Consider the following 18,608-nt stretch of genomic DNA (forward strand, 5'->3'; position numbering starts at 1 on the left):
CCCTCCGGATTCATTAACAGGGTTTCTTGGGGTCAGAGGAGGTGCCAAGGCCCTGAGAGAAGCCAAGCCCCAGAGGACCCCCAAGTTCTCCCCACAGACTCATATTCCTCTTGTAGGTGGGAAAGGGACGGAGAGGTGGAGGGGGAACGCCCTGTTCCACACTCTGTATTTACTCTGGGCATGGCTAATGACTCCAGGGCCTTATCATTCGGCCCTCAGACTGGGCTGGGCAGGTCTGAGAGTTAGGGAAAGTCCTTTCCCACTGCCCTCAGGGAGAGAAGAAAGGAAGGGGCAAGGGAGAAGCTGCTGGTCGGACCCACAATGAAAACGCTCCTTCTTTTGCTGCTGGTGCTCCTGGAGCTGGGAGAGGCCCAAGGATCACTTCACAGGTGAGGAGACGTCCCCGCACTGTGTTCAGCTGGGTAGTCCCCTGCCCTGCAACTCAGGGCTGCTCTGGGATAGGAAAGCTGAGGGGGAGGTGAAGAGGAGGAGAAGCTGAGGGCTTGCATCAATGCATGGAAGAGGCTTACCCAGTGGCCACCTGTGTATGGCCTTAATCTCCAGTCCTCAACAAGTCATCCTCCTGCCTCCACCTCCACGGAGGTGCCTTCCCAAGTCCCAGGGGTCTTCTTGTGTTGCAAAAGAGCAGGAACCTGCAGTTGTGGTTTGTAGCTCAAAGCACCCCAGTACTTCCCCAGGGGACTGACAGTCACGGTCCCCAAGAGTTTTTCTGTCCCTTTAAATCAGCCCTTCGTGATGTTCATGTAAAACTGTAGACCGCCCCACATCTCCCATTTTCCTAGATCTCAAAGAGCTCAGCTCCAGGAGGGGAGCCATTTCCACTCTAAGATTCTAAGACCCTACAGGGCAGAGATGAGGCTGGGCAGGCTAAGTGGCAGACAGGACGCTGATCCCACCTGTATCCTGCATGCTATCTTGCAGATCCCCGCCCCCCACCCATGTCTTCTCTAGTTGGCCGCTGAGAAAATGGGACGGGAATGGGGGGAAGAGGGAGGCAGAAGTACATCTCCTGCTCACATGGGGGTTTGTCTCCAGGGTGCCCCTCAGGAGGCATCCGTCCCTCAAGAAGAAGCTGCGGGCACGGAGCCAGCTCTCTGAGTTCTGGAAATCCCATAATTTGGACATGATCCAGTTCACCGAGTCCTGCTCAATGGACCAGAGTGCCAAGGAACCCCTCATCAACTACTTAGATGTGAGGCCTCCTGGGGTCAGGGCTGGGGAGAGGTGGGAGCGGGAGGAAGGCCCAGCATTAGGGCATGGCCAGTGCCACATCAGTAGCACTGAAGGCCATTGTGGATTTCTTCACTTGGATGATGATCCATGGGGACTGATTCCCTGGGTCCCCATGGAGTTGGCTAAGCAGGCCCCCATGTACCCAAATGTCAGAGTTCTCTGCAGAAGGAAAGGCCTGGGGGTGAAAGCATCATCCCACACTGAAGGCCCCTGCTTCTGCTCTTAGCCGGGCAGCTTACTGGCTGGGTACCCTTAGGCAAGTTACTTAACCTCTCCCAGCCCCAGTTCCCTGGTCTGTAAAACAGATGGTTCTTCCTCCACTGCCTCTCCTACAATGTATTTATAAGAATCAGGTTAGTGCAGGTAAAATCAAATGAAGTAGCCACAGGCTTGGTTTGATTTCCTCCCTCCTGGCCATTTCTCTGCTCCTTTTACCTTTTATTTTCCAGCGTTGCCACTTCCTAGGCTCTGTAAACTCCAGTCTGCAGTACCCCAGGCTCTGGCCTCAGGGAGCTTTCCCTTGGCTTCCTGGTGAGCACCCTTGTCCCTCCCCACCACCCACACCCTATTTCCTTCTCACTCTTCCTTGCAGATGGAATACTTCGGCACTATCTCCATTGGCTCCCCACCACAGAACTTCACTGTCATCTTCGACACTGGCTCCTCCAACCTCTGGGTCCCCTCTGTGTACTGCACTAGCCCAGCCTGCAGTAAGTGGGGCCAGGAGCACCAGCAGAGAATGTCTGGGGGCTAGTCCTGGGAGGCCAAGCCTGGTACTCTGGGGAAGTGGGGCTTAGGTTCCAGAAACTGGCCATCCCTGCCACACCAGCTTCCCCTCTCCATCTTGGAGTCTACTGTGGAACTGCTTATAGCAGAGATAGAGCAAAGCCAAGGAAGAACTAAAATGTAGCTGCTGTCCAAGATAGCAACTTTCATACTGATCAGAATTAATAGAAAGAAAGCCATTGAAAAGAGAAATAAATCTTTGACATAATGACTCACTTCCTTTGGAACACCCAAAGGAATGTAGGGGAAGTTTAATTTAATTGGTTATTTCTGAGCAGGGAGGTGAGTCGGGTTCTAGTGTAGATAGTCTGCTTGTTTCAAGGAGGCTTGGTAGCCTTATCTCCTGGTGCACAGAGGTGGGGCTGGTGGGGCACAATGGCATGGGTGGGTCCATTTGTCCAGAGGTAACTCAGAAGTTTCAGTGAGGATTGGAAAAGAAGAGCTACAGAAAGATGTCTTGTTTGATACAGGACAAGTCCCAGAGACAGAATGTCTCTGGAAACCCCAAGGCTAGAGATGTCCATGGGTTGGGAGAAAAGTTGGGAGTAATTTCCTGGGGCAATTGTTTATCCCTGAGTTTCTTTTGAAGCCAACCTCTGACCTACAATGGGTGGCAGGGACTGTGGCTGGCGCCTGATAAATGGCACTTATCTTGGTGTGCCTCATGAGGTCATTGTGAACAATCAGGTTTGCTCAGGGATAGCTATTTGGTCCCCAATTAGGCCACATCTGTAGCTAGAGGGAAATGTAGTTGCTCATTAGGGAGGGGCATCGCCAGGCTTCTAGGGGCCCCCACTCAGTGTTGAGAGCTGAGGGAAGAGACCCTGCCACTCTGGGGCTGGGTGGCATTAGGGCAGAGATGCAGCCAGTGGCATAGGCAAAAGCAGTGCACTTCTTTCCAGAGACGCACAGGAGGTTCCAGCCTTCCCAGTCCAGCACATACAGCCAGCCAGGTCAATCTTTCTCCATTCAGTATGGAACCGGGAGCTTGTCCGGGATCATTGGAGCCGACCAAGTCTCTGTGAGTGCAAGTCCTTCATTTTTTCTCTCTTGGACAGAAACTTGGGAGACTTATTCAGAGGTCTTACATTTCAAATCTGCCTCAGGAATGGGTGGAAACAGGGGTTAGCACTAACTTCTAGGAGAAGGGGCAAGAAACACTCCCCACCTGAGACGGTGGCAGTGGGTCAGTCTGCACAGCATGCTGGGCCCTGGAGGAGGGCAGTGCAGGGGGACTCTGGCAGGAAGCAGTGCCCAGTGCACAAAGCCTGGTGGCAGGGTGCACAGCTGGATCTCCAGTCTCTAGGGCATTGAGGAGATAAAACCAGGTCTCCATCTTGAAGGATAAAGAGGTCCTCACCAGGGGGAGAGATTTGGACTTAATAACATAAGGGGGCAAGGTCTGAAATGGGAGTCCAATCACAGAGGCAAGGCAGAAGCCCAGTTGTCCAAAGGCCAAGGTCCAAACTGAACTCAGTGCTGAGCTCGTGAGCTGTTCCTCAAACTCCTTCTGACCTCTGACCCTCTGACTCCCTCTGAAGTCCTATGGGTCCTAGAACTATGGGAATCAGACAAATGTGGGGACAGAGAACCTGGTACTTTTTCAGGCTTATAGACAACAATATATGCCTGGGCCTTGGGAGAAAGAGAGATTGACCTACTCCTGGTGAACATTGGTCCATGGGGTATTCCCGAAGCCAGCAGGGCACAGCCTTCATCAACATCCCTTAGAGTGGGTGGAGCAGGACATATTATCAACTGAAAGAACGCCAGAAGCAGAAAAACACCATTTATGTAAAAATATCATACAGATAAAACAATGTACTGTATTTCCTATTGGAACTATGTATGCGTGTGTATACACACATACATATATAATATATAATATCCATATATGAATATATGTAATATACAGTATATCTGTATATATAATATATATCCATCTGTATATATTATATAGATACAATATATAACATATTATAGTATATAATGATTGCATAATTATATTATATAATATATGTTATATATTATATAATTAATATAATATGTAATACATTACATTAATATGTTATATAATATATTAATTCTATAATATATAATATATTATAGAATATAATTGATATAATGTATTATATTAATAATATAGTATGTGTTATATAATATATTAATATGTTGTATGTAATAATATATTACATAATATATTATATTAATCTATTATATAATAGATTAACCCATTATATAATATATTAACATAATATATGTAATGTGTATATATTATGTTATATATACGATTATATATATTATGACATATATATTATATATCTAATTACATATAATATATATATAAAAGTAAAAATAACTATTTAGAAGGCTACGTCCCAAACTGATCATCACAATAACCTCTGAGATGCAGGGAAGGGACTGAAATTAGCATAGAAAGGGGAATTCGAGCCTATAGCTTGTCACTTATCTGTTGGCTCACCTGGCTGGTGTAGGGCAGCAGCTAAGCCCACAGCAATGTCAGCTGCATTGCTCCTTCCCTCAGTTTTTCTGGCTCCAGGGCCATGTGTGCACTTACCTCTGCAACAAATCATCAGCTTTTGCTGCATAACGTCCCCATCATTGAGGTTGGAGACTTGGGGACAGTGAGAGAACAATGTGGGTTCCAGTCCACCCTCACCCTCATGGGTTCCTACTGGCCCTTTTTCTCCCACTTGGCATCTATCTTCCCTTTCTGCTGTGCAAACTATAGACTGCTGCTGCAGCATCAGGACAGAAACAATATCCTAAAGTATACTGTTTAACTAGCACCCACAGTTGCGTATAATCAATATCTATATCCACATCGTTATAGCTATATCTATAATCTATAGTACCTCCTAATGGTTCTGCTTCTCTTATCAAACCCTGACTGACGTAATAAAGATATGACATGTGAATATTTGTAGATGAAGCTGATGCAGCCCTTAAAGGGACCGTTTAGCCTGAAATGCATGTGTTGTTAATAGAAATGCTAATGATCAATTATCTAAGCTCCTATTTCAAGAAATAAATAACAAGAAAATGAGCAAACCGTAAACAAACAATAGCAAATCAAACCCAAAGAAATCAAAAGGAAGGAAATAATAAAGAGTAGAATGGGACGCTAATGAAATAGAGAAATCACACAGTACAGAAAATTAACAAAGCCAAGAATGAACTCTTTGAGACGAGTAATAAAATTGGTTAGCCTCTCACATGACTAAATAAGAAAAAAGAAAGAAAATACAACTTAACAATGTTAGAAATGAGAAAGAGAACATTAGTAAAGTTATCAAGAATAATTTTATATTGATAAATTTTACAATTTTCAAAAAATCAGCAAATGCCTTGAGAAATACAGCATACCAAAACTGATGCAAAAACAAAAAATAGAAAATGTGAATCTTTTAAAGATATACTCTGTTATTAAAAAATCTTTCCACAAAGAAAACTCCACAAAGAAAAACCTCACTGATAAATTCTCTCAACACTAAAAAAAATCAATCTTTCACAAACTCTTCCAGATATTTGACAAAGTAAAAACACTTTATAACTCATTTTATGAAACCAGCAGAACTTTAATAATGAAACTTGAAAAGGACATTATAACAAAAGAAAATATAAAATTACAGACCAATCTTTCTCTCATGAATATAGATGCCAAAGTTCTAAATGAAATACTAGCAAATAAAATCTTTTGGTATATAAAAAGATCATACCAAGGGTCATCTTTCCAGGAATTTATCATTTAACAGAATAAAAGGAGAAAAATCATATGACCAATATGATTATATTAGTAGGTTAATAACATTCAGTATCTATTCATGACTTCAAGAAAAACTCTTAGCAAACTAGGAATAGAAAGTAACTCCCTTAATCTGATAAAAATGAAGGGCTTCATCTAAAAGAAGCCCACAGCAAACTTTATACTTAATGGTGGATTGCCAAGAGACTTCTCCATAAGATCAAGAATGAGACAAGGACACTCAATCTCACCACTTCTATTCAACACTGTACTGAAAATCCTAGCCAGTGCAGCAAGGCAAGAAAAAAGAAATAAAGAACATTAAGATGGAAAAGGAAGAAATAACTCTGTCAATATTAATGTATGACAAGATAAGTAGAAAATCCAAAAATATCTACAGAAAGGATATTGGGATTAATATGTGAACTTAGCAAAGTTGCTGGATATGAGGTCAACATAAAAAAAATCATCTGGGGCCAGGCACGGTGGCTCACGCCAGTAATCCCAGCACTTTGGGAGGCCGAGGCAGGTGGATCACAAGGTCAGGAGTTTGAGACCAGCCTGACCAACATGGTGAAAACCTATCTCTACTAAAAATACAAAAATTAGCCAGGCGTGGTGGCACACGCCTGTAGTCCCAGCTACTCAGGAGGCTGAGGCAGAAGAATTGCTTGAACCCAGGAGGTGGAGGTTGCAGTGAGCCAAGATCATGCCACGGCACTCCGGCCTGGGTGACAAAGTGAGACTCCGTCTCAAAAAAAATCATTTGGATTTATATATACAGGTTGTGGATCCTTATCCCAAATGCTTGGGACCGGAAATCTTTTAGATTTCAAATTTTTTCAGATTTTGAAATATTTGCATTATACTTACCAGTTTAGTATCCCAAATCTGAAAATCCATAATCTGTAATGCTCCAATGAGCATTTTCTTTGAGCCTCATGTTGGCACTCAAAAAGTTTTGGATTTTGAAGCACTTCAGTTTCAGATTTTCAGATTTGTGATGCTCAACCTGTAGCAAGTAAAACAAATGGCAAATAGATTTTTAATGACACTATTTATAATACCATCAAAACCATCAGCTACTTTGATGTAAATTTAACCAAAAATGTGCAAGAACTCTACTCTGATAATAGCAAACATTACTAAATAAAAGTAAAAGACTTGCATAAAAATCACAAACATTAATGAATAAAATTAAAAGACCTGTATTGAAACTAAACCATGCTCATAGATTGAATGACTCTGTTTCATTAAAAAGTCAAATTTTTTCAGATTGGTCTATAGAACCAATTTTATTCCAATCAAAACAACAGCATTTTTTCTTAGAAATTAGCAAACTGATTCTAACATTTATATGGATATGTAATACACCAATACAATCTTGCTGAAGAAAAACACTGGTAAATATCAAGATTTATTATAAAGTTACAGTTATATAGACGTGTGGTGTTGGCACAGAATTTAAAAAATAAACAAATGTAACAGAACAGAAAATACAAAACTATCCACACAGTCATCTGACTTATGTTGAACATGATACTGCAGTATATGAAGGAAATGATGGTATATTTATTAAATAGTGCCAGGTCATATGAATATCCAGATAGAAAAAAATAAATCTTAACTCCTACCTTAAACATTACCACATTTCATACAGGTTCCAGATCTCAATGTGAAAAGTAAACAATAAAGCTTTTAGAAGATAACATGAGAAAATGTTTTCATGGCCTTAAGGTAGGCAAAATTTTCTGAAACAAGTTACAAAAAAACAGCGTACAATAAGCACAATGATGAGTGACAGAAGCCAGATACCAAAGAGTTCATATGAGATGATTCCATTTATATAAAATCCAAAAAATAGGCAAAACCAATATATGCTATTAGAAGTCAGGAGACTGGCTCTTCTTGAGGAGGGGCGCAATGATTGGCAGGTGCGTGAGGGCTTCTGAGGTTTGGAATGTCCTGTTTTTTGGGAATATAGCAAGCATCTTTGTGCTCATTTAGTCAAGGAAAGTTGGGAAGGAGAAGAATTAGCTTCAAGACAGAGGAAAATCCAGGAGTCAAACCCTTTGCCAGCAATCCCCTGTGCCATTCTCCTGTGGGCTTTCTCCTACCAGGTGGAAGGACTAATCGTGGTTGGCCAGCAGTTTGGAGAAAGTGTCACAGAGCCAGGCCAGACCTTTGTGGATGCAGAGTTTGATGGAATTCTGGGCCTGGGATACCCCTCCTTGGCTGTGGGAGGAGTGACCCCAGTGTTTGACAATATGATGGCTCAGAATCTGGTGGACTTGCCGATGTTTTCTGTCTACATGAGCAGGTAAGGCCCATCAAGTCTGTGAGGTTAAAGTCAGTTATAACTACAGGGAGACAACACGTACACTTGACTTAGCAGTCAAAAGACCTGGTTTAGGTAGCTTGGTCCATTATCAGCTGTGTGATCTGAATCAAAATACTTAACCTCTCTGAATATTGAGGAAATGGGATTTGCTTCATCAAGTAGTTGTGAAAACACTTTGTAAAGTCTACTACACTGGCTTAAATTTAAGGAATCTCTGGGATTGGTTCTTCATTGATGCTGTCACTAAATATCAAGCTCCTATTATATGCTGATTATGATGCTCACATTGGGGACTCAGTGAAACAAGAAAGACAGTACCTGCAGGAGGAGGAGGCAGAAAAAAATGAAAAGTTAAGCTGACAATAAAATAATTGCATGCTGATGGATGAAAAAACAAAATATGGCATAGCCAAACAATCAAATATTATTCAGCCTTAAAAAGGAAGAAAATTCTGAGACATGCTACAACATAGAAGAAACTTGAGGACATAATGCTAAGTGAAATAAACTAGTCACAAAAAGACAAATTCTGTATGATTCCACTTAGGTGAGGTACCTAGACTAGTCAAATTCATAGGCAGAAAGTAGACTGCCATTTCCAGAGCCTGGGGAGGGGAAGCGAGGAATTCTCAAACCGTTGTTGATGGCCTAACGGGTATAAAGTTCCAGTTCTGTAAAATGAAAGGTCTGGATTTTACAACAGTGTGAACATACTTAACACTACTGAATTGTAGACTCAAAAATGGGTAAGATAGTACATTTTATGTTACATATTTTTACAACAATTTTTTTAAATTGCACGTTGTTTTTGGAAAAGGTCATGAGGCTCACCTGTTTCTAGGCACTCTTGCCCGGCATCCTTGGAGGGTCATCTCCTCTTCCTCCTTACACAGGAAGGTGATTTCTGACCTTCCTGGCTTTTTCCAGCTCAGACCTGGCCTGCTTTCACGCTGTTTCAGCATAAGCCCATTCCTCTCGTTCCCCTCTCCCATATGGAGGGTCCGGGATTTTCCCTATCAAGCTATGTTTCCTCTCCAGCATGACGGCACTCAGGACCAGTCCTAGGCAGAGCTGTGAGTAAGAGAGGCAGGTTGTCTAGACATCTCTGCTTCCCCTTGCAGAATTTCCTTCTCCTGTCGCCTGGGAAAAGTGGGCTGTAATGGGGAATATCAAGGCTTGGCAGTCAGACCGGCCTGGATTTGAATCCTGCCACTTACATTGCTTCATCTCACTGAGGCTCAGTTTCTTTCACGGACCACTAGGTTGATGTGAGTTAAATAAGTTTAAATAGATAAAATCTGCAGTAAACGGCCTTGCACCAAGGTAATCAACAAATGTGAGTTCCTTTCCCCACTCCCTCTGTAAAACCAGTGTCCTAAAAGTCCTACAGGTATTCACTTCTCTCCCTCTTTACCACCCTGATTTCAGTTTTGTATCTTTCTGATCCTTTTCCTCCTCAGAATGAATCTGTCTTAGGTCCTATTTCTCCAGAATCCTGCTAGGTCCCAGAACATAATCTGAGAAATCAATACCAATGAAAATAAGTTTTCAGGCTCTAGTAAGTCATGATACATTCATATTAGCCTCTTTGCCTTAACATAAGGAGCGAATAACACAAAAACGCCAGGCACTGTCACAACCATAGTGGGGAAGATACTTTGGGAAAAGGTGTCTTTGGAGGTTGCTTCAAGTCACACAGTGTGTACCCACCCAGGATGGTCCTGGCCTTGGTTCTGAATGACAGACCCACCGGCCCCATTTCCCACCTCCTTAACCTTTTTATCCAAGAAGGAGAAGAACATTCACAAATGGTCAAAGGGAGCTGTTTCTAACCTTGTGTCAAAAAGGCCCAGACCAATTCACTTGCAGTAGTCAGAGTCCCGGTCTCAAAGCCCAGGCTGATGTTTCTGCCTACCTGGGTGCTTGGCATGAGGCCAAGAAACAAAGGGTCCTAGCTGAGGCTCACCCCTAGAGTTTTGCAGTGGCCCTTCCTGGACAGTTTGTCTTTCTCTCCATGTAGTAACCCAGAAGGTGGTGCGGGGAGTGAGCTGATTTTCGGAGGCTACGACCACTCCCATTTCTCTGGGAGCCTGAATTGGGTCCCAGTCACCAAGCAAGCTTACTGGCAGATTGCACTGGATAAGTGAGTATTCCCCGTGAAGTAGTGACAGTACTAGGGAAAGAGGCACAACTCAAACCGAATTAACTGAAAAACCACTGGTCACTAGCAGAGGATGCCAGAAGCTTACTATGGTTGGAGGTATGGAGGTGCTGAGCGAGTGTGCAGGAAGGGACCTCTGTAACCAGGGCACCAGACACAGCTTCCTTCCTTGTACAAGTGGCGTGCTTTTAACTCAACAGACAGTCAATACCAGTGCACAGCCTGCTCCCCTTTGTTCTTTTAATATTAACACACAAGGCAAGGGATGAGTAACATGGGGGTTTGCACAGGTGAATTGGACTCAGATCTTGCTCTCAAAAAACTTGTATAGAAGATGAGATGCACCCAAACTACTATCCCGTAAAATGGAAAGTGGTCAGTGTTCCAAGAGAGGTGCCACCAACGTGGTCCAGCAGACAGGCATGATAGCTTCTACCTGAAGAACGCTCCAGTGTGTCATGGAGGGGGTTACATTGAAACTGAGCCAGGAAATATATACAGTATCTGGGCACGAAGCAATTGGGGAAGTGGGAAGTATGCCTGCCTCATACCTAGCGCCGTGCTAGACAATGCAGGAATTGGAAAAGTGTAGTTCAAGTTTCAATTCAGCTAGGATTGAGTTCCTGCAAGGTACCAGGCATTAGGAATGCAAAAAATAAAAGGCCTCAATGCTCACCATCTATTGAGGGTTTTTCACACTGTAGGAATTCACCTATTTATGGGTCATGACATCATTTTAGAAGATCCTGACCTAACCAGGCGTGGTGGCTCACACCTGTAATCCCAGGACTTTGGGAGGCCGAGGCAGGTGGATCACAAGGTCAAGAGATTGAGACACCTACATTTTTTGATGAATTGGAATACAGTAGAAAATACCAGAGTGCACTTCAATTGCATGAATGGGTGTGTGCGTGCACTGGGTCAAGAAGTAAACAGATTTCTTCCTATGGATCTCAGTAGAAAACAATTGAGGAACACTCATATGGTGGGCGGAAATCATTGATGTGCTCCAGGCATTGGAGAGCCCAAAAAAAGAGTGGGAGTTTCCTAGGAGCCAGGGGAGGGAAGGTGGGCCGACCACAACCCTGTCCCCTCAGCATCCAGGTGGGAGGCACTGTGATGTTCTGCTCCGAGGGCTGCCAGGCCATTGTGGACACAGGGACTTCCCTCATCACTGGCCCTTCTGACAAGATTAAGCAGCTGCAAAACGCCATCGGGGCAGCCCCCGTGGATGGAGAAGTGAGTGCCTGCCTGGGCAAGGGAGTGGTGGGGGCAGGAGAGCCAGGCCTTCTCTTGGGAGGTGAGAAGGCTCTAAACAGATCCTCCGTATTGGGTTTTAGTATGCTGTGGAGTGTGCCAACCTTAACGTCATGCCGGATGTCACCTTCACCATCAACGGAGTCCCCTACACCCTCAGCCCAACTGCCTACACCCTACTGGTAAGAACTGTTTCCTTATTCTGCAGGCCACAGGGCCCTCCCCACATGCCTGCCACTTCCCCTTTTCAATCGCCTGCACTTTGCCTGCCTTTACCCTAAGCCCCGCCCCACGTTGTTCTGCTCTGACATGGCATTCCCTCTGGGAGGGACACAGCTGCCTGTGGTGGAAAGACCACGGGGCTTGTTCTAATTTCCAGTTCTGCCATGAAGCAGTAGTGAACTTCAGGCAAGCCATTTAAGGAAGTCTTCTGACATTGCCATGTAGGGCTTTTCCACTGACAAAGTTTAATCTCCTCAACCACCAGGTCAGACTGGAGCTATTACTATCTCATTTTATAGGTGAGGATATCGAGACTCAGAGAGTCAAATAAATGGTTCAAGATATGAGCTGTTTGCAGGGAGGAGTGGAGAATAAGATTATATTTGTTCTAACATTCAAATTAACATTCCTCCTATAGCAAGAAAATGTCTTTTGTTGCAGTAAATTCTCAAGTTTGTCGGGTGAAGTAGAAAGGGAACTCCTAGACCTTTTGGACACCTATGAGCACTTCACACCACAGTTGGTCTGAATTTTCAGCATTGTAGGTATTCGGTACCACACTTCAACACACTAACTTTTCCAAGAGTCACTCACAGCATCAGGGTGACTGCATCAGAAGAGGGGTGCTAAGGTATAGACTGAGGGCTTCAGCCCTACCCCTAAGCCTCTATTAACTCCTTCCCAAAGCCACCAACAGACAATCCAAATAAAAACAAATGTCTGCTTTAAAACACAGCTTCATGGTAAGTCCCCTAAGCTCCTGCCACATAGGGATTATGGAGCTGCCACTGTGAACACCACACTGAGGACCAGTGAGACATTTAGACTGAGCCCTGTTCATCAGTCCACACGCCCATCAACACCCCAGCACCCCCACACTCTCACCTTCCCCCATGTGAGTTGAATCCCTGCCCAGGTGGAAATCATTGATGTGCTCCAGGCACTGGAGAGACCAAAAAAGAGTGGGAGTTTCCTAGAAGCCAGGAGAGGGGAGGTGCGTGGTTCTTTCCCAGTATGGTGAGTGGTTCTTTTAGAAGATCATTTTAGAAGCTCATGACCTGATCGGGCATAGTGACTCACACCTGTAATCCCAGGACTTTGGGAGGCTGAGGCGGGTGGATCACAAGGTCTTGTGCTGGTTCTTTGTCAATACAGTGCGTGGTTCTTTCCCACTAGCAGATTTCAATCAGAGCCACCTTGATCCATCAAAACTGCTGTAAAAATTTTGACTTTTCATGTCCTTCCTCTCAAGAAGTCTCCCTGAGCTCTCTGCAAATTTTCCCACACCCTCATCAGCAACTTCAAATTTCAAACATTGTTGGAAAGACCACACTTGCCTGGTAGAGCATGTCTTTGCCAAACTAAAAATTAGATTGGAGAAGGTGACACTCTTCTCTTGAACAAGGGATGCCTATTTGCCTCATCTAAAGGGGGGTCACTCAAATCTTTGTTCCCAGAACATTAACAAGAAAACAGCAGCGGATAGCCACTAACAGAGTTCTTTCTCTCCCTTAACAAAAACTAAGCTGAGCTTCACTAGAAACTAAAGAAACCAGAATTTAAACCAAGGTCTTCTGGTGCCAACCCTTTTGCTCTTCTAGCCATGCAACAAGGGTTTCCCAGTTGTAAAATGATGGTGACGGGGGCAGGTGGGAGTATATAACAGACGAACAGTTCTCAAAATTGCAGAACATAGACCCCAGGCCCGTAAGAATGGACTTATGCAGACAAACATTTTGTTGAGCAACCTAGGGTAGGGACATATGAAGCAGGAGGAAGAACCCACCCACCAAAATGGTGGAACCCACCAGCTGTCCAAGGCCATCCAGTGCCAGCCACCACCACCACACAGGCAGCCTCCAGGCAGTACTACTACCTTCTTCCCCCATATGTCATTTGCATCCTTCTTTCCAACCCCAGGACTTCGTGGATGGAATGCAGTTCTGCAGCAGCGGCTTTCAAGGACTTGACATCCACCCTCCAGCTGGGCCCCTCTGGATCCTGGGGGATGTCTTCATTCGACAGTTTTACTCAGTCTTTGACCGTGGGAATAACCGTGTGGGACTGGCCCCAGCAGTCCCCTAAGGGGGGGCCTTGTGTCTGTGCCTGCCTGTCTGACACGCCTTGAATCTGTTAGGTTGGGGCATTCTTTATACCTACAAAAAGTTATTTTCCAGAGAATGTAGCTGTTTCCAGGGTTGCAACTTGAATCAAGACCAAACAGGACATGAGAATACACACACACACACACATATACACACACACACACACACACACTTCACACATACACACCACTCCCACCACCGTCATGATGGAGGAATTAAGTTGTACATTCATATTTTTTATTGATTTTTGATTATGAAAATCAAAAATTTTCACATTTGATTATGAAAATCTCCAAACATCTGCACAAGCAGAGATCATCGTATAATAAATCCCTTTGCAACTCCACTCAGCTCTGACAACCCATCCACACACGGCCAGGCCTGTTTATCTACAGTGCTGCCCACTCCTCTCTCCAGCTCCACATGCTGTACCTGGATCATTTTGAAGCAAATTCCGAGCATTACATCATTTTGTCCATAAATATTTCTAACATCCTTAAATATACAGTCGGAATTCAAGCATCTCCCATTTTCCCACAAATGTTTGGCTGTTTTTATAGTTGGATTGTTTGTATTAGGATTCAAGCAAGGCCCATATATTGCATTTATTTGAAATGTCTGTAAGTCTCTTTCCATCTAAAGAGTTTAGCACATTTGAACGTTGCTGGCTGAAATCCCGGGGTGTCATTTGACATGGTTCTCTGAACTTATCTTTCCTATAAAATGGTAGTTAGATCTGGAGGTCTTATTTTGTGGCAAAAATACTTCCTAGGTGGTGCTGGGTACTTCTTGTTGTGTCCTGTCAGGAGGCAGATAATGCTGGTGCCTCTCTATTAGTAATGTTAAGACTGCTGGGTGGGTTTGGAGTTCTTGGCTTTAATCATTCATTACAAAGTTCAGCATTTTACCTGATCGTTTCAGTGGTCATTGATGATCATTGCTGAGATCCACACTATAATTAGGGGCGGCAGAACAGGGGTTTTTCTAATTCTGCTATCCCTTTGGCATTTGTTAGTTGGAATTCTTCTATAAAAAACATAGGCCGGGTGCAGTGGCTCACACCTGTAATCCTAGCACTTTCGGAGGCCAAGGTGGGCAGATCACGAGGTCAAGGGATCGAGACTATCCTGGCCAACATGGTGAAACCACTTCTCTACTAAAAATATAAAAATTAGCCAGGCATGGTGGCACACGCCTGTAGTCCCAGCTACTCAGGAAGCTGAGGCAGGAGAATTGCTTGAACCCAGAAGACAGAGGCTGCAGTGAGCCAAGATCACGCCACTGCACTCCAGCCTGGCAACAGAGCGAGACTCCTTCTCAAAATAAAAAAATAATAATAATCTTTGGCTGGGCACGATGGCGCACGTCTGTCCCAGCACTCTGGGAAGCCGAGGAAGGAGGATTGCTTAAGCCCAGGGTGTCAAAGCTGCAGTGAGCTATGACCTCGCCACTGTACTCCAATCTGGATAATAGAGTAAGACCTTGTCTTGAAAACAAGATAAAACAAAACAAAACCTTTCCCTCATCAACCATTTGCCCAGGAAAGAAGACAATTACTTGGGGTTTTGTTTCCTTTGTTTACCAGTTTTCAGAATGAGTTGGTGCTATATTAAACACCAAAGAATTTTAAACATATTTGATGTGTTTCAACTCACCAGTTTTTTTCTTTAATGCCAAATCACCCTATCTTTAGCCAGTGGGTGATCTTCAAGTTAGTTCCTGTGAACTTTTCCAGCCCATCTTGCAAACTTCCAGTCCCATACATGGCATCAGCCATTGTTCCACAGAGTCCTGGTTCCTCAGTGGCCTCGGGTAATGACGTCATGTCCCAAAGACACTCACCTCTGAGAGGTGAGGGAAGAATCAATGATCTTACCTGGGTGGAAGCACCTGGCTAAGAGTGGTAACTTCCCTTCTGATTTGGGTGTCATGCTCAGAGTAGATCACAACTACACATCTGCACACGTACATTTTTTGTTGGGTTTTTACTTTTATTTTTCCTTTTTAATGAAATTATTGCTTTTAAAGTTAATTTAGAACAGCCTGATACAAACAAGCTATCAAAGCAGTGTAGTAGAACAGTTAACAACACTGGCTCCGGAGTCAGGAACGCTTGGATTTCATTCCTAGTATCAGTTGTGGGACTTCTGCACCTCAGTTTGTTCATCTGTCAAATGGGCATCATAATAGGAACTACAGTTGACCCCTGAACAACACAGGTTTGGACTTGCATGATTTCACTTATTCACAGATTTTATTTTTTCAACCAAAGGCAGATCAAAAATATAGTATTCAGCCAGTGCTGTGTTTCACACCTGGAATCTCAGCACTTTGGGAGGCTGAGGTGGGTGGATCACTTGAGGTCAGGAGTTCGAGACCAGCCCGGTCAACATGGTGAAACCCCATCTCTACTAAAAATACAAAAATTAGCCGGGCATAGTGGCAGGTGCCTGTAATCCCAGCTACTTGGGAGGCTGAGGCAGGAGAATTGCTTGAACCCAGGGGGCGGAGGTTGCAGTGAGCCAAGATCGTGCCACTGCACTCCAGCCTCAGCGACAGAGAGAGACTCCATCTCAAAAAAAAAAAAAAAAAAATACAGTATTCTCGGGATGCAAAACCCATGTATGTGTGGAGGATGGACTTATCCTATATGTGGGTTCTTTGGGGCCAACCGCAGGACTTGGGTGTGCTCAAATTTTAGTATACTTGGAGGTCCTGAAAGCAGTTCCCCACATATACCAAGGGACGACTGTGCTGCATGGGGTTATTGTGAGGATGCAATGACATTGCACATACGTAAACATTTACCTAGCTTACATGCCTCAGCTCATCAGGCCACAGACCTTCACTCTGCATAGGCGAGTCTCATAAAAGGCAGAAAGCCCTAGAGTAATGGCTTTATGATTTTTCATCTAAGACAAAGCACCCCAAGAGCCATGTGGGAACCCATTGTCAGACAGCACCCCTGCAGGCTTTCGGAAGGGCCATTTGTGTGCAAGGGCCGCCCTGGCTGTTTAACGTGCTGGTCTGGTGCTGGCCAGAAGTCTGAGTAGTGGAGGCTGCAGTGTGAAAGTGACGCCTAAGCCACACAACATCATTCAGTCTTCACAACGACCCTGCTGGTTCTGCCACAGAAACGCTTCTGTGATCTGTTTGCTTGTCCCCACCCTCCAGTCACTACCTTTCACCAGAAATATTCCAGGAACATCCTGACACTGATTCTGTCTCTTGCCCTCCAACAAACCAGTGCCTGATTGGTAAATATTTCTGAAGCCCAGCTCTAATCACACCCTTGCCCTGATGTACACTTCGCAATGGTGCCCCGCTGCACACCAAATGCAATCCAAGCCGACGCAACTTCCAGGGTTCCCAGGGCCTTGCCTCAGTTTGACCACCTGTTCTCCCTGGACATCTAGTCTACCCTGCACCAAACAGAATCATCCCGATTTTCTTACTTGTACACTTAGTCCTAGGATTCCTTCTCCTCTATTCATCAGAGGAACATGCTGTTTCCCCAAAATGACTCCCTTCCAATGAGTGTTAAGATGACAGTGAAAAGCTGTCAGACACAGTGCTGTGAGACACTAGACTGAAATCTCAGCCCATGGGATGCACTGTGAAGGTGCTCAGCTATGACTTGGGGCCCTTTCCGTACACTCTGTCTTCTGCCAGCCAGAGGTTCAGCATCTCCTCTCCCTGGCCCCACATCGCTTCTCTGCATATTGAGTCTGACTTCCTGCTCCATTCACCACACATTTGCACATTCCTATCCTCAGCATCCTTCAAGCTCCAATTCAAGTGCCTCCTTTCCATAAAGCCCTCTTCGACATCTCCTAACTAGAACGAATCTCTCCTTCCTCTAAATCCCCACAACCCTTAAGCTGTGTTTCTTATACCATTATTCGCTCCATGTTTTATTTCCACTGATAAAATGCAATTCTCCATTTCTGCACCCCCGAAAGGAACTGAAAGGCTCAGATCATTGAATGAACACCTACAGGAGGGAAGGAAGGAAGCAGTGAGGATGAATACAGTGTCAGGGCCTCCTCTGCAGGGTCGAAGATGACGTCATTCTCCTCTGGAGCATGTGTCACAGGAACAGAAGGGAAATTGCTGACTTTTCATCCACGTGGCTGGAGGAAGTGGGGACTAGAGTCTGAGGGTGGCTGACGACTTGGCTTCCAAAGGTGTTGGGATAGTTCTGCAAATAGACCCTGAAAGTACCACTTTCAGTCCCATGTGCAAAGGCTGTAAGGACCAGCATGGACAGTTCACTTCCCATTCCCAAAGCACCCTTGGCAGCAGTGGGCCCCACAAGAACACTCACATCTTCTCTAAAAGAGGATCAAATGTGCCTCTACACCCCTATGGGGGCTCACTGTCTAATCCCTTCTCTCTGTCTCTCTCTCTCACACACACACATACACACACACAAGTGTTCACTTAAAACTTGGCCTCAGAAAAAAGTAGAAGACTATGGGGGGAAATTCTAAAGGGCAACAATTTAAGAACAAGTCAGTCATCAAAAATTAGTGGTTGGCCTGAGGGTGGCCTGATGCCCGCTTTCCCAAGTCACCCAAATGGAACATTTGGGGTGAATGTGCTCTGGGGTGGAGGTTTTCCAGCTTTAGTGTGTGCCGCCCAGTGCTGCTCTCCATGGAAACCTTTGCCTCCTCCCTCCAGGCATGTTTGCTAATTGAAACAAGGAAATCAGCT

General features: G+C 44.6%; 1 protein-coding gene across 2 annotated transcripts; it reads left to right on the forward strand.

Annotated features, from left to right (window-relative positions):
- Positions 1 to 217: 217 nt before the first annotated feature.
- On the forward strand, positions 218 to 15,148 carry CTSE (cathepsin E). Of its 2 annotated transcripts, XM_024254094.3 has the most exons (9): positions 218 to 389; positions 1,057 to 1,213; positions 1,847 to 1,964; positions 2,943 to 3,061; positions 7,927 to 8,126; positions 10,168 to 10,290; positions 11,406 to 11,547; positions 11,649 to 11,747; positions 13,708 to 15,148. In XM_024254094.3, the coding sequence occupies exons 1-9, from the start codon at positions 322 to 324 to the stop codon at positions 13,870 to 13,872; spliced, it is 1,191 nt and encodes a 396-aa protein (XP_024109862.1). In that variant the 5' UTR covers positions 218 to 321; the 3' UTR covers positions 13,873 to 15,148. The 2 variants fall into 2 exon arrangements, with proteins under 2 accessions (XP_024109862.1, XP_024109865.2); XM_024254097.2 differs by lacking the exon at positions 11,406 to 11,547 and having other exon boundaries at positions 13,708 to 14,799.
- The last annotated feature ends 3,460 nt before the right edge of the window (positions 15,149 to 18,608 follow it).

Source organism: Pongo abelii, chromosome 1 (assembly GCF_028885655.2).
Source record: "Pongo abelii isolate AG06213 chromosome 1, NHGRI_mPonAbe1-v2.0_pri, whole genome shotgun sequence".
In the NCBI taxonomy this organism is placed as follows: Eukaryota; Metazoa; Chordata; class Mammalia; order Primates; family Hominidae; genus Pongo; species Pongo abelii.